Source organism: Sylvia atricapilla, chromosome 1 (assembly GCF_009819655.1).
Source record: "Sylvia atricapilla isolate bSylAtr1 chromosome 1, bSylAtr1.pri, whole genome shotgun sequence".
Taxonomy (NCBI): domain Eukaryota; kingdom Metazoa; phylum Chordata; class Aves; order Passeriformes; family Sylviidae; genus Sylvia; species Sylvia atricapilla.
In genome coordinates this window covers 2,686,660-2,702,189 of record NC_089140.1, presented here as the reverse complement: position 1 = coordinate 2,702,189, position 15,530 = coordinate 2,686,660, and the positions used below count along the sequence as shown (strand labels likewise).

General features: G+C 41.6%; 1 protein-coding gene across 7 annotated transcripts in view; it reads left to right on the top strand.

Moving 5' to 3' along the window:
- Positions 1 to 253: 253 nt before the first annotated feature.
- The window catches only part of NKTR (natural killer cell triggering receptor), a 36,495-nt gene continuing 21,218 nt past the window's right edge, over positions 254 to 15,530 (top strand). For 3 of the 7 annotated variants that reach the window (XM_066313626.1, XM_066313608.1, XM_066313618.1), the window contains exons 1-5: positions 502 to 623; positions 8,880 to 8,954; positions 11,912 to 12,019; positions 12,652 to 12,696; positions 14,394 to 14,481. In XM_066313626.1, coding sequence (XP_066169723.1) covers positions 566 to 623; positions 8,880 to 8,954; positions 11,912 to 12,019; positions 12,652 to 12,696; positions 14,394 to 14,481 — 374 coding nt within the window. In that variant the 5' untranslated portion in view covers positions 502 to 565. Of the gene's footprint in view, positions 291 to 500; positions 624 to 8,879; positions 8,955 to 11,911; positions 12,020 to 12,651; positions 12,697 to 13,010; positions 13,039 to 14,393; positions 14,482 to 15,530 lie in introns of those variants that run through there. The other 4 variants (XM_066313646.1, XM_066313636.1, XM_066313597.1 and 1 more) reach the window with 3 other exon arrangements.

Genomic DNA, 15,530 nt, shown 5'->3' with positions numbered 1-15,530 from the left:
TTATTATCATGTAAATATTAATTAATTTTAAACGCGGCGGCAGGCACGGAGGGAGTCAATCACGGCGGCCCTCACGGCACCGCCCCCGCTGCCCCTCACGCAGAGGGCGGGAACGCGCGGCGGCCGGGGGGCGGGGCCGGGGGCGGGGCCGGGGGCGTGGCCTGGCGCGGTCATTGGGGCCGGGCGGGTAATGGCGGCAGGAGGCGGCGGCGCCGCCTGGCGGCGGGGCGGGCGGGCAGCGGGGGCTGAGGGGGGCGCGCCGTGAGGGGACAAAGCGCTGGAGCCTCCAGGTAAAACCCCCGGGAGAAGGGGAGCCACGGGGAGGGATGGGAAAGCGGCTGGAAGGAGGGGACGGGCCGCGCTGACGGAGCCGAGCCCGGCTTGCGTGTCGGCGGCAGGAACCGCTTCCCCTCAGAGCGAGTTTCCCCCGCCGCCGGGCTCGGGGCTGAGGCGGAGCCGCCCCGCTGTAATCGAACCCCGGGGTGAGGAGGGAGGGACGGAGGGAGGGACCGCGGGGGCTCCTTCTGTGCTTTGTGTGTCCAGGTGGCGAGGCCGAGGGGCCGCCATGGGGGTGCAGGACCGGCCCCAGTGCTTCTTCGAGATAGAGATCAACAGGGAGCCAGGTAAGGCTCTGCTTGGGGCTTTGAAATCACGCTTTTGCCTGCATCATGGGCCCGAGCCGCTAGCAGCGAGTTTGGCCATTGATGCGTTATTTCTGAGTTACTTTTTAATAACTTCGGATGTTTTCTGGGGGGCTGGCTGCTCCTTATTCTCCCTTGACATCTATTTTTATTTGCATACGTGAATATAAAAGCTCGGCAGGGCTGAAAAACGCTGTTCTGAAGGTAAAAAGCCGTCTGGTGATGTGTTATACGTTTTGTGTTATACCTTTGTTATGCCACTTCTGTAAACTGTGGAAAATCGGGACAGACTGTGAGGAGCCTGGATATTTACTCCTGTAAGTATTTTTAATGATACAGTAATTAAAATTGGGAAGGAACTTTAGGAGGTCATCTGGGCTAAATCTTTATTTGTCCTGAATGTAAAGGAAGAACTAGGTATTCACTCATAAAAGCACGAAACACCTCACCAGCCGGCCTGTTAAAAAAAAAACACGCCAGTAATTAAAATAAATCCCTCTTTTAACTCAGATTTTCCTTATACAAGTGTAATGCCCAGAAGCGGTAGGCTGTGAGTTTTAATGCTGAGCAGCAGCTTGGTTCCCTCTTGTGTTTTCCCCCTCTCTGTAAAGATGGGAGTGGAGATTTTTCTCACCCATCTCTTTGAACAGGCGTTTATCAATGCATATTAGTTGTCTCACACATACTCCGTGCTTTATCTTGCTGCCACTTGTCTCTAGAAAAATGAATGTATGTGATGGCTTCATTACGCTTTCACTTTCATTTTGTGCCTCAATGTTTCTCCTAAAACCTTTGAATTAAGAGCTTGTATCTTAGAGATTCCAAATTTCAGCCTTATTGAGATGTGACTGAAACCTTTTGGTGTTTTATTTTCACCACGGTTTAGAAGAGAGGTTCTGTTCTAACTTCAGAGACGTGATAGGGCGTATCTATAAATCTGTGGCTGTTGTAACTCCTGTCTGAGTTATTTTGATTGACACCGTGTTTTCTGAATACTTCCAAGGAGGAGATAAGTGGTGATGTGAATGGAGTTTTGACACGTTCCATTGCTTTAATTTCGGGTGGAATTTACTACGGAATGAGACAACTAGAACTGTTTCAGGTTGGGTGGGTTTCCAGTTAGGACTGGTAGTTTGACGGGATTGATTTAGAGCAAAGACAGTTCATTCTCAATCTCATTTGCTGTTAATCTTTTTAGGTTTAGTGTGGGTTTGTTTTTTTTTTTTCCCGTTGTTCTGACTCCACCTGAAGCATCTCTCCCTGCACAGGTTGCTGCTCCCATTTCATAATCTCTCCTCCTGCCTCGTCCCCCTCCTCAGCCTTGAGCTGTGCATCTCCAGTGAAAGTGGATTACCTTGTTTTCCCCCAAACCTCTCCGGGTTTGGTGACTGATGGAGCTGTCAGGGAGGAATTGCAGCGTTGCTGTTCTTGGTGGTGCAGAGCTTGGGTTACCTGGAGCAGACCCAGGGCTTTGACTCCGTTTGTGTCTGTCTGCGTTTATTTTTCCTCTTGAAAGTGACAGGAATCTCCCAGCTCCACATCAGACTTGGAGCCCTGCTGCTTTCATTGCACCTGACTCATGGCTTGGAATTTTTTTTCTTTTTTTTTTTTTTTTTTTTCAGGAAAAATGCCAGTTTGTAAAAATGTTGGTGTTGGGACTTGAGTGCTGTCTGGGCACGCTGCTTTATTCTGGTGCTTGTTTGTGTTCATTCACCCTGCAACTCTGTCTCGGGATTTAAGGATATATTTAAAAAGCTTAAACGTTGCTCTCTTAGCTCTAAGATGACCTTCAAAAGCTGAATCAAGTGGTAAATCAGTGCTTCCAGATGACACCAAGCACTAACTCTCAGGGATGTGCTCACCTGCTGGCACTAGTGAGGTATTCATTTGGACTTTTAAGCTCCCAGCAGATTTCCAAACGAACATTTTGCTTATTTTGACTTCAATAAATAAGCTGATACACTTATTCACTTTTAGGAGATGTAGGGAGAAGTGAGGAGCAGAGCAGCCCTGCATTTTGTTGCTAGTCAAGAAAAAAGGCCTTGCCCCCCACTCTTGTGTGCACTGAAAAGCTGAACCAACATCTCCACAAAATGCAGAGGGAAGGGGATGTGCCTCTTGCAGCATCTTTCTGCCTGCAGAACACAAAACTGTGTCATTTTTCACACCGTAGGTTGCTGCGAGTCCAAAAACGTTCCCCCCACGCAGCTGCCAAATCTTGGCTCTCCCTTTCCAGGCTTTGCTTGCCCAGCCAGGGTGTGCCAGGATACCTGGAGCAATTAAAAGTCAGGTCAGTTTTTTACTCTAATAAGATCCCTTGGAAAATGCAGGAGTGAATATTTCTGCTTTGGCTGCGCTTCCAGAAGCTTTATTACAGCTTTTGTGTCCATATTTTATTACAGCTACGGAATCTTGGACTAAAACTCAGTGCCAGCTTGTACTTGCCTCTCGCACTGGGGCAAACTTTGTTGGCTTGGTGTTTTTTTTAAAGCTAAATTTAGTCTGCTTTTAAATAAGTTGTCTGTTAAGCATTTTTATTTTTTTCTTATGATGAATGCACGTTGTGGCTCATAATTTTTAAAGGGCAAATGGAAAAACAAATCAGGAAGAAGCATTTCTTTTGGTGCTGGTACAAAGTGCTTCTCCCTTCTTTTGGGCCCCACCCGTCAGTGGATTTGGGCACATAGAGTGTGCACACAGGATTAAACTGCTTACAGCATTCCAGGAATTTGGGGATGGCAGCAGATGCCTATTTAAATAATTCTGTCTTTACTCTGTGAGGCAAAATCTGTGTGAAGCTGCAGCCTTGCAGGTACCGTGATAATGGGAACAGATGTCCCACTAGGATGTCACAGATGCAGTTGGCTGTTGTAGCAGTTCTTGTGGCCATCCAAAATCCTTTTCCTACATCTCCCCTCCTCATCCCACCCCCTGACTGGATTCATCCATCATAAAGTTTGGTAAATTTACTCAGGTTTGCTTTGTTTCGTTTGTATCCATAGAATAATTTATCAAATCGCTATTTTTTCATCTTTTTTTTTTTTCTCCTGTCTTTTGTTTGACCTCTGGCTCATGGATTTGTTCCACTCCAGTTTCTTTCATTCCTGGGGTGTGGCCCTTCCCATAACAGACGGTCTGGTCTGTCCTTACTTGTCTCTTTCTAGTCACTTTTGGCTGAAGTTTGGTGTGTTTTGGGATTTCAGCTGCTATGAATTTATGTGAAATGAGCTCCCCTGCAATAGTCACTCTGCTGTGCCTCCAGTAACAGACCCAGTGATGCCTTGTGGGGTTTTTTGTTACCTTTCCTAAAGACAGAACCTATTCTCAACTGACTCCACATTAATCTTTTAAAAATCTCCACTTTTAATCTTTATAAGGGAAAAAGTTGTATATTTGTATGGCAGAAAATAGAATATAGAACTTTGGCTGTCCCTGAACTTATTGGCAACCACTGTATGTGAGACAGCAGGAGCCAGGGGGGATCCCATATGGAGAAAACCCCTCTCAGGGATGGTAAGATGGAGATTTGAAAGGAATTGATTCAACAAAAAATTTATTCAAAATAATCATGTGGAATTGTTGTCAGTGCAGGAGGAAATATCTTGAAGTCTCACCTTGAGGTCTGGAACAAGTTGGATCAGTAAATAAAAGAAAAACTGCTCAGCCTTTTCTGCCAGGAGAAAGCCAAATGCTGCCTCTGACTTCATATCCCTGGGAAAGCAACCCCAGGGGATGTTTGGTGTGCGCAGGGCTGAAATAAGTTGGGGGTTGTGGAGACCAAGGGAGAAGGGAATGGAGGGAACTTCGGGTGGTATTTGTGGGAAAATAGGCTGAAAGATCAGGGGAGAGAAGTTTATGGAGGTTTTCCTTGCAAAGAGAGCAGGTGGGGCAGGGAGGTGTTAACAAAGTGTTAATCTGTCATGGCTACAGATCCCTGCTCAGGGGAACTGGGGCATCCACTCTTGAAACTCGTATTTTAAATAAAATCCTTTCTTCTTCCATGCTAAGGTTTTATTTCCTGAAAAACTGTAGCCACATTTCTCCTTTGAAGCAGGTTTTTTTTTATTATTATTATTATTAAATTCATGTGCCTTAGCGTTCACAGATTTAAGGATAAACAAATGAATAAAATTCAAATAGGGCCCTTTTAGTGAGCTGTTATTTAAACTTGTATGGAAATCTGTCTGAGCCTTTGGGGCCTTGGCAGCCGTCCTGGGCTGTGCATCATTGTCTCACTGGTTGTAATCCCTGCTTTCTCCTTCAGCAGGAGATTCCTGCTGATAGGCTGGGGAAAAGTGCCTCTTGGTTGGTTTACTCGGAGAAATTGAGAAAAGATAAAATCCTGTAGGTACGGTTTTGAAAAACCAGGTTTGTTTGGGGAGTGTGTAGCTGAACTCGCTGCCTGTGTGGTCTAAATATAATAAAATGTAACAGTTCACATAGCTTGGAAAATAACTTAAATCAATATGTTTCCAGAACGTTAAGCAGCTAAATTGGAGGATTTACCTTTGAAACAATAAAGATTTAAACATTTGAAATGAATTATTATCTAAATAAACTTCCCTAGCGGGAGTCCCTTTTTCAGGATTGCATGGATAGTGTGTTTCTACCCTGTGTTTCTACCACTTAATTTGTATCAAGTATTAGTCTTTCCTCAGCTAGAAAATTGTAAAGGAGTTCAAAAACAAAAGAAAGAAACCCTCCTATTTTACTTTGAAGAGGGAGTTCTAAAATTGGGTTATTTTTGGTCATTTTGCCTTCTGGTTGCTGTAGTTGGTACAGCTCATTAGCTGCAGAGAGCACTTCATCAAATTTCCAAACAGATTTTAAACAGGCATCACTTGCTGTATGTAATGTACATATTTCTTTCACCACTTACTCTGATTCTTTAAAAAAAAAAAAAAGTTCAAAGCCTGCTTACAAATAATACTTCATCAAATTATTGTTTCATAAGTAATAGGCAAATGTAATCCCTGCAATTTTTACTTTAGCCTGGAATTGAGGTGTCTGTGCAGGCTCATTTCTTGGTTAAAGCCAACTGAGGGCTCTGGGTGGGTTTGTGAGCAGCTTTTGCCTGCTTGACTGGGTTTTTTTAGCCATGTTTGTTTATTTAATTTACTGTTCCAATATTATGGTTAGTCACAGAGGGCTTGTTCCCTCAGCAGATCACTTAACCTTTGCATCGGGGAAATGAAGCTGAAGGAAGCCTTGGAAATTCTCTGCAGTGAAGGTGGATCATTTCAGAGAAGAGGTGTCTAAATCTGGGGAAATAAGTAGCATCTCAAATGCTTTTTTTTATCTGTGTTATATCAGCATATACCTCAGCTCTATGTTTAAAATGAGATTTTTTTATTTTTTTTTTTGTGAAGGGATGAGGCAAGAGAAAGATTTTTAAGTTCTATTCATCCATACTTTTATTATTATTATTTTTTTTTATTAGCATCTGTTCTTTCATGCATCTTTGACCAAGGTGTGAAAAATGGCTTTGATCTTTCTCTGGCACATTTCATTGCCTGTTTGTCAGTGGAAAACACAACCTCTCAGTGCTAATGGTATTCATGCAGTTGCAGTAAAATGCAGACAGTAACCCAGCAGATGGATCCACAGTGTGTGGTTTGTGTCTCAGGAGCAGACAGCAGCGTTTGCTGTGGCTGGATGGAGCTGAGTGAGCAGTGCTCCAGGTTTTATGGAGGAGACAGCCCTTACCTTAGAAACTGGATCTGGAATCTTTGGATGTTGGATATACGTGCATTACAATTTGTAGGATTAAAGGGCGTAAAAAGACCAGGCTGGATGGTGTATAGAGTAACCTGATCTAGTGGAAAGTGTCCCTGCTCATGGAACTGGATGATTTAAGATCCCTTCCAGCACTGTGATTTTATGAGCACCTGGCAGAGTTTGTTATTGACAAAGCACTGGTGAAAAATACTGCTGAAGCTGATACCTTCGTTATGAATGTCTCTTTCCATCTTCTGCCTTGTCATCTGCAAGAACAGAAGAGAGTTCTTGCAGTAGAGCACCACAGTGGTGGTGTCTGCTGCTTCAGGTGCTAAATGTGGTGGGTTTTAAAGTAGGGCTTGCAGCAAAATCCTACAATTTATGCCTCAGGGTGGAAGTCCCTTCTGGAGCCTGCAGGGACTTGGCAGCTGGTACCTTGGTGAAGCAGCAGCTGGGCTGGAGAGCAGAGAGGGGGTAGTGACAGCTTTTTCCCTGGAAAGTGTCTTGTGTAATTTCACACTGTGAATGCAGGAGGAATCTTCTCCTGCACAGAGAGAGTTGGGGCTGTTCAGCCTGGAGGAGAGAAGGCTCCAGGGAGACTTTTGAGTCCCTTCCAGGACCTAGAAGGGCCCCAAGAGAGCTGGAGAGGGACTGCCATGGGCATGGAGCAATGGGACAAGGGGCAGTGGGGTTAAGCTGAAGGAGGATGAGTTTATATGAGATATTAGGTGGAAATTCCTCCCTTTGAGGGTGCTGGGGCCCTGGCACAGGTTCCCAGAGAAGCCGTGGCTGCCCCTGGATCCCTGGAAGTGTCCAAGGCCAGGTTGAACTTGGAGCAACCTGGGATAGTGGAAGGTGTCCCTGCATGTGACAGTGGAGCTGGAACTGGATGAATTTTAAAGTCCCTTCCAATCCAAACCATTGTGGGATTCTTTCCCATGATCCTGTAAAATCTGGATGTGGCTCTCTAAAGCACTGTTCTGTTGGTGCTTTTGCAGCAGAGGAGTGGGATTTGTGTTCTGGATTCCTGGGCTGTAATGAGAACTGATAACTCTTCTACTAAACTGTCTTCTCTGTTGTGTTCCTTGTAGAAATCTTCAGTCCTCACAGCTTAGAATGGTTTCTTGTAGCCATCGTGTCAGAGTGGTAGTTACAGAACTGCTGTTTGATGGGGGATCTTTGAGTATTCCCTATTTCTTCATTACTCATTTCCTTTGGATTTTCCTGCTGTTGTGATGAATGCTTAGAGAACATTCTTACTTCAGTTAATGGGATACAGACATTTCAACAGCTCAAGGATCTTGAATTTTTATCTAAGATTATCGAGTGCTGGTGCTGTCGCTTTATTTCTTCCTTTCTGAGCCAACAATTCACCATCTTATAATTGTATAGATTTGGACAGCACTTTAAAATTGAATGCAGTTGCTTAGAAGCCTCTCAAATTTTTTTTGGTGACTAAGTATTGAATGAAATGGATTTGAACTTAAATTTTCATAAAAGGAAAGAAAAGAGAAGTTATTCTTGGAGCAGTTACTTTTTAAAATGATGAGGTTTTACCAGTGTGCACCACTAGAGTGTAGTGCTCATTGACAGATTATTGCTGGTCTCTAATCCTGCCCAACAGTGAGGCTTCTATGGATTATTTTACAGCTTGCAGAGATACCAATTTTTTCTTTATTATGTATTTTTTTAGGATTTCATACATTTGTGAGCAGTTTGTTGTGGTGGTGTTGTTTTGTTTTGTTTTTTAGTACTACTACATCCTAGTATCTTGGAAAATAAAATGTAAATCACTTTTAAAACAGTTTTCTTTACATTCAGCCACTTTTCAGCAGTATTTTAAAAGATTTGGAAGGTACATAGCACAACTACCAGCAGCAGCAAAGAGAAAATATTTGGTTGTAGTACCTGACAAGTGGAGCACTTGTCCTGCCTGCCTTTCATCTTCCCTGTTTAGTTCATCTGGGTGTTCTTTAAACTGAAGGATTTTAGGCCAAGAGTGCCAATGCAGCTGTAATCCTGAGCACAATATGGAGCTAAGCCAGTTGGATTTTGTAGGTAATGATCACAGGGAAAACTGTGGAAATGTGATTATTAATGTATTTGTATAAACACAGTAATTGGGGAGGGAATTGCTCCAGCTCTCTGAGGAGCTGTATTTATGGGAAATCATTTTCAAAATGAAAAAGATCTGACATGATTAAACTATTTTAGTAAATCAGCTTGGCTTTCCAGGTTCAAATCACAATGGAATCTTTAGGACTTCTGATAATTTGGATGGAATGATATTACTTAATGTCCTTTTTTTTTTTTTTTTTTTTTTTTTTTTTTTACAATTACGTTATTCTTCCTTCTTGTTGTGTGTTTTAATATATGCATACTTGAGGTGTTTTCTTATTCTGCTTGATAAAATAAACTTTTCTCAGAGGATTTCATTTTTACAACGTACAGATTGATTTATATGCAGATTTTCTTATTCCAAACCTCTAATTATTATTTCTTTATTATTATTATTTCTAGTTGGTCGAATTATGTTTCAGCTCTTCTCAGACATTTGTCCGAAGACTTGTAAAAACTTCCTTTGCCTGTGCTCGGGTACGTGGCTGATATTTCAGATTTTTGCTGTTGCTTACAATGATTATTTGTTTTTACACAAACCAGAAGCCATGTGCAAGGCCTGTGCCCACCTGAGGAGGTGAATTATAATGGAGAGGGGATGCTGTCCCTTTCTGGACCATATCATCTGCATAAAGCCATCATCAAGCCTGGGTATTCTTGGCACATGGAGGAGGACAGAGTGATTCTGGCATTTCTGTCAGGAGTAGAGTTGGCCCCTGGAAAGGTCTTTTCTGCCCAGACAGAGAGAGGCTCCTGCTTTTAAATTCCAGCAGCTGGACTTGCAGATGCTGCTCACCTATGGAATAAACACAGCCCCATCTGCTGTGGTGCTTTGTCAGGAGCTGATTCACTTCTGATCTCCAGTGGGCACCACTTGGCTCCAGATTCAAAGTGGGTCACACTGAGCTGCCAGTCCAGGTGTCAGCAGGGCAGCTGCTTCTCCTCTGCCATCCCAGTTCCAAGGGATTTGCAGTGCATGGAAGGAGCTCCTTAGGCAAGAAGGGTGGGAGTAGATGGGGCTCAAAGACAACCATTCTTTTTTTTCCAGACAAAATTCATGCATGTCTACAGCAAACAGAACAAGGCTGGTGTTTGGCCTGAAACAAAAGAGAAGCTGAGCTCATGGGCATTGTCCTGGTTGCTGTGGAAAAATGTCTGAGCTCAGGGAGGTGCTGCAGCTCTTGCCAGGGGAACAACTGCTGTGTCTCTTACCTGACTGGGGAGGGACTGACAGTACTCTAAAGGGGAGTAAGAAAAGGGACTGTGACTTCTGGCCAAAGCTCCCATCTCAGTGTACCAGCTCAGGTGCTGTCTAGGTTTAGATAGACAGGTATCTGCCAGGAAAAATTGGAATTTCCCTTGGAATGCAAGCCCCTCTCCTCCTCTTTTCCAAATTATTATAGATTTGCAATTAAAAGACTGTCAGGCAAAGCTTTTGGGAATGGGTATAGCAGTTTTTTACTAGGGATATAAAAAATACAAATACTGATGTACAGAAGAGTAAGCAAACAAACAAGAAATCCTAGAAAACCCTGACAGAGTCAGAAATACAACCTGACTCCCTGTTGGTCAGGGTGTTGGAAACAGTCCAAAGTCAGCCCTCCTGGAGTGGCAGATGTGGTCCTGTTGGAAGCTGAGATGGTCCTGTGGAGCCAAAGGGTCCAGAGATGGGTCCAGTCTTCCTTTGGGAGTCCCGTGGGAGCACTGGATGTCTGGTGACACTGGTGGCTCCTTTTTATCTAGGTGAAGATGGTTTGGCTCCTCCTCCCTGGGTGGAGCATCTCACAATGGGGTGATGTAATGTGTGATGTCATTGGTGACTTTAATGGCCCATTAACAGGAGATATCCCCATGGGGGTAGTAGAAGAGTGAACAGAGATAAGAAACATTGCACCATCTGATAAGCAACACTGCTCCACCCAGATTTTAACAGCTGGCTGCTTATCAGAGAAGGCAGTTACCCCTTCCCTAACAGATAAAGAAAAAAAATCTATCCAATGCTTGGTCTCCTTGGTAACTTATGGGAAAAAATTTTTTTAGAGGGAAAAAGGGACAAATCTAACCCCCAACAGGTATAATGCAGGATCCCATTCTCTAAGGGGATTTTCCACAGCCCTGAGGGACATCCTGAAACATGACCAACCATGCAGGCAGATATTCCATGGTGTTGTTTGATGAGAGGTTTTCAGTGCTGTAGCAAAGAGGGGCATGTTTTGGGGAGGAGTATGTCCTGTAATAAATAGCTTTGCTTGCATAACTCATGTGGAAAACAAAAATGGGGTAGGAGGAGGAGGCATGGATTGGGATTATGGGTGTGGAGAGCCAGGTAAATAACTTTTATCCCATGAGTGAAGGATGATAAACAGCAATGCCCTGAGTGGCTTTTGTGCCACAAACTGCCCTTTGCCCTCACCCTGGCAGTGATGGGTGTGGAACAGCAAAATTGGGATGATTGAGCTGTCAGTTAATCTGGGGTGGCAGAGTAAGAAATTACAGCAGGGAGTGTTGGCTCTGGATAATGAGTGTACCTGCATTTCTGAGAGTGCAGAATATTTGGTGAAATATCCTCTAACCCAGTGTCAAGTCCCTGTTCCATAACCAGTGATGGAAGGAAACTGAGCATTGGGTTATTTGTCCTGTTCTTTAGCCTGTTGGTTCATGTTTCAGTACACAGCATCTCCTGGACATGTGGATAATGTGGGATTTTTACTCTTAATTTTTGCCACATTCTGCCAGCTCCCCTCTTCTGGGAAGTTCAAGTCATTGTCTCTTGACCAGTATAAATCCATCATGAACCTACTGCATAAAACCTCAGCCCTGCCACTCATTGTGACCCCATCCACAAGCCCAGGGCAGCTTCTCCTCTGAATTTTGGAAGAACTGCTAATGAAACTTGAGGTTCTGGGACCACTTAACTCAAAAATCACCAGTCCACCTGATGTGCAGCTGCTGTAAAGGGGTGGCCTGACACTGTGCATGGATTGGTGAAGGTGTGGAAGCTTGGAGGAGCTCAGTCCCACTTTTCCAAGTGAGGATCACATTGACACTGAGTTGAAATCTGTTTTGCTGTTTTTTCTCCTGGGAATCACCTGGCACAGTTTGAAAAAGATACTGGGAGCTGCATGGGAGTGTAGCTGTACCTGCAGAAAATAACCCACCATTATCCTGAAATCTTGGTTTTTTTATAAATTATCCTGAGTAGATTTACACACTCCTTCTTAAGGCGGGGAGGGAATTTTTTTTAAGAAATAATTTAATTTTCACCTCTGAGTCCCCTTGTAAAGATCCCCCCCCCTGGAAGGTGAAAAGGCATCAGGTAGGACTGTGTTATCTTTTAGTTATGGCTCCTACGTCCATGAGAACCAGGGAGGGAAAACCTTTGGAATTTGGTCAGTGACAGTCTGTAAATTCTTTTTTGTTTCACCTTCTTACAGGTGAAAAAGGAATTGGCAAAACAACAGGAAAGAAGCTGTGCTACAAAGGCACCACCTTCCACCGTGTGGTTAAAAACTTCATGATTCAGGGTGGGGACTTCAGTGAAGGTAAAAATGGCCTTTTAGAACTGGCAAGTTTAAAATGCAACAGAAATGTTACCATTTATGTGTTCCTAATATAGAACTTGAGAGAATACCATGAAAGTATTAAAATGCCATAAAAATGCTTCATTTGCTGTGAAGTAGAGCACAGATCACCCATTTCATTGCTAATTTTTAAAGTTCTGAAATGTTTCAACTGATGTAATATTTGTTTAGAAAAGTGTGCTAAAAACTCCTCACTGGAGGGTTTTATCATATCCCATCTTATTAAAAAAACTCAAATCCAAACTTGAGTCTTAACTGCTTTTCACTTTTTTGTCTGCAGTGGAGGCAACACTGATGATGTTCTGTTGGTACAGGAATGTCACTGTTTGAATAAGTTTAAAATTAATAAATAAAATGTTGAATGAACTAGAAATGTTTTAAAAGTCTCCAGAAGGAGTTTTCCAGGATTTTTTATTCCTTTCTTGAAATACCTGTCCTTACCAAAAATGTTTGTTTTCGCTGTGTCCCAAAATCCTGGGTCTGATGAAATGAGCCTCAAATATCCTATTTTGAAAGTCAGGTGTTGGTGGAATGTTATGCACACTTTTTTATAAATAAAATCAATAGTTTTAATTGCTGCTTTTTAATTGTAGGTAATGGAAAAGGAGGTGAATCTATTTATGGTGGCTATTTCAAAGGTAAGAGCAAATAATGTCTTTGCAGATTCTTTGTTCAGTTCTGAGATAAACAAGTCTTGATTCCCAGACTACTTAATGAAAACAGGTCCACTCATAGATCACCTTTTGCATGAAACTAATGTTGCATGAGAATTCCTTTTATATGCATGACTTTCAGATAATTTTTTTTGTTAATATTTAACTTAAATTGACAATTAATTAAGGCTAACATAATTGGTTAAACATGACTTTCAGCATGGAGGCTAGGCAACTTTATTCATGAATAAACTCCTATCTTCCTGCCTAAAACTGTCAACATATTCTTTTGTTTATAGAGAATGTGGTCTTTTGCAAAATGAAAAGGTAAGAGACAAAAGCTCAGTAACACAAATTCAAACTCTGTTCCCTTGTCCCCTCCCTAGTAAATATATAGACAACTGCTAAGTCCCTTTGTAGATGGATATCTGTGTTGCTTGGAGAAATGAAGAGTTCTGTGCCTAACCTTTCTGAGGGTTAATGACTTATTCTGAGAGAGAATCTCCATAATTCCAGCTCTAAACAGTGATTTCTTCTTTTGTTAATGTCCCTTTTCCTCCCCTTCCCTACTCAAGGTTTTTATGCTCAGGGTTCATTTCTGGCTTTTATTTATGTGCTACCCAAGTCATTTTCCTTGCAAAGAATTGGTAAATAAAAGTACAATTACCTCTTGTAAAAATCTGTTAGAAGGAAAACGGTGAGTTTATAAATTGCTTGTTTAAAGACATACAATTTTTTCTTGAAAACAACAGGTGGTTACTGTGATATTCAAGTGTTAAGTGAATATATTTATTTACAGGCTCTGGTTTTATGTATATTGCAAGTAGCTCTGTTTAGCTGCATGAAATTAAGTTTCTCTTAAAAAAGAGATGCAGTTTGATGTTCTAGTTTTTAGATTTTAGTCAAGGGAAGGCTTGAACAGATACATTTACTAAGAAGTTACTCAGGGTTTGTTTCTCACGGTGAGTGCTAAATATGCAGGATTGTGTTGTGATATGTGATCTAAAAATTAATAGCTTTGTACATTCAAATTAGTATTTTTACCTTTGGAAGTGACCTTGAGAAGGTCTGGTTTTTATATTCTGCTGTACAACCAGAACTCCTCTTTAATTCACTGCAATATGAAATGCATGTTCAGTTTAGTCTTAATTGGTTTTATACTTAGATTCAGATATATAGAGAGGGTTTTTTTTTTTAATCTTTTATGCTTTGAGGCTTCCAGTTTGGAGTGGAGAGGTGGCATCTTTTAGTGTGCCATAGCAGGGAAATAAATGGCTTTTTCTCCTGATCTTTCCACCTGGAGTGTAAATAACAATATCATGTATGTTAATGCTTGGTTTAGAATGTCACTAATTCTGCCAACCTTATTCTCATCCAAATAATTCAGGATTTAAATCCATAATCGAATGTTTATTGTAGACACTCATAATGAATTGTTTGTAATTAGAAATGTTCACACCATTGTATCTGCACCATTTTCTTTAAGAAACAAACCTTTGTCTCAACTGTAACTTGAGTTGAAGAGACTTGTTTAAACCTGATTGTTTGTTTTTCCTCCAACCTGTTCCCCTTTCTCCAGCAGCAGCAGAATTTCTCCTTAGAGCATCCATAACTTGCTAAGAAAACAACCTGCCTCCCTTTGCCAGGGAAAAATCTGACAAACATATTTTTTCTTCAAACAGATGAAAACTTTATTCTCAAACATGACAGAGCGTTCCTTTTGTCAATGGCAAACCGAGGGAAACATACCAATGGTTCCCAATTTTTCATGTGAGTAGATGTGATCCCACACTGGAGCTTTTCTTACACAGAGAAGCGCTGTTCATGAGAAAGATGGTATTGCTAAATTATCCATTATCCATTGATTGCTAAATTAGCCATTATCCAGATCCTGGCTAGGACTCAGTGGCACCTGCAGCAGGAAAATATTAGACATCACTATTTCCTTGTGGCATTCATTTGGATTAAAGCTGGTTGCTCCATGGATGTTCCTCCTTTGTGGCTTTTTTTTTTTTTTTTTATCTCTAAAAAGATGGTTTATGGTCAGTTCTTAGTGGCCAGGAAAAAAAAGATTCTTTGCCATTGTGTGTACACAAATGTCATCAGATTATCTGCAAATGACATGATGACTGTTGTAGTCAAGGGGGAGTGAGATCAAGAGGTGATTTGTATGGTTTTGCTCTTGAAAAAATTATGATTTATGATTTCCTTTTGAGGGGGGTCTTTCATTTGTTGTTTTTTTTTCAGGAGGAGAATGAATGGGGCTTTTGTTTATTTTGTTCATTTGTGTATTTTTGATTTGATTATGGTGATTACTATTATTTTTTTTTTGAGTGTTTGTTCCTGACGTGCTTTTTTTTATACATATTCTGCATAATTCTGTTAACTTGTGTACATACCAACACCAGGTAAAATTATGTGCTGATAACCAGATTTTTCCTTCATTCCTTTAAAAAAATGGCATTCTAGTAACCACATTCTGTTAAATTATAGAAATTACAGAAAACACATTTACCTTTACTCATAAATAAAACACTCAGGTCTGATAATTGAGGGTTTCCTGGTCAAAACAGGTGTATTTTAGGTTGAATATCAGCATTCTTAAGCTTGCAAACTCTGATGCGATTATTCCTATTGTTAACTCCCTTTTCAAAATTGCCTCCTGTTAATGTTTAACAGTTTGTAGTTGGAAAGAGCAGGTTGATAGTTCAAGTCTAGAAATACTTTGTGAAGCAACACTGGGGTTTCAAAAGGAAATTTTAGCATAGCTACTTAACTAGAAAAAGTCTTTTTTTCTTTGCCATCTTTCTTGGGGGATA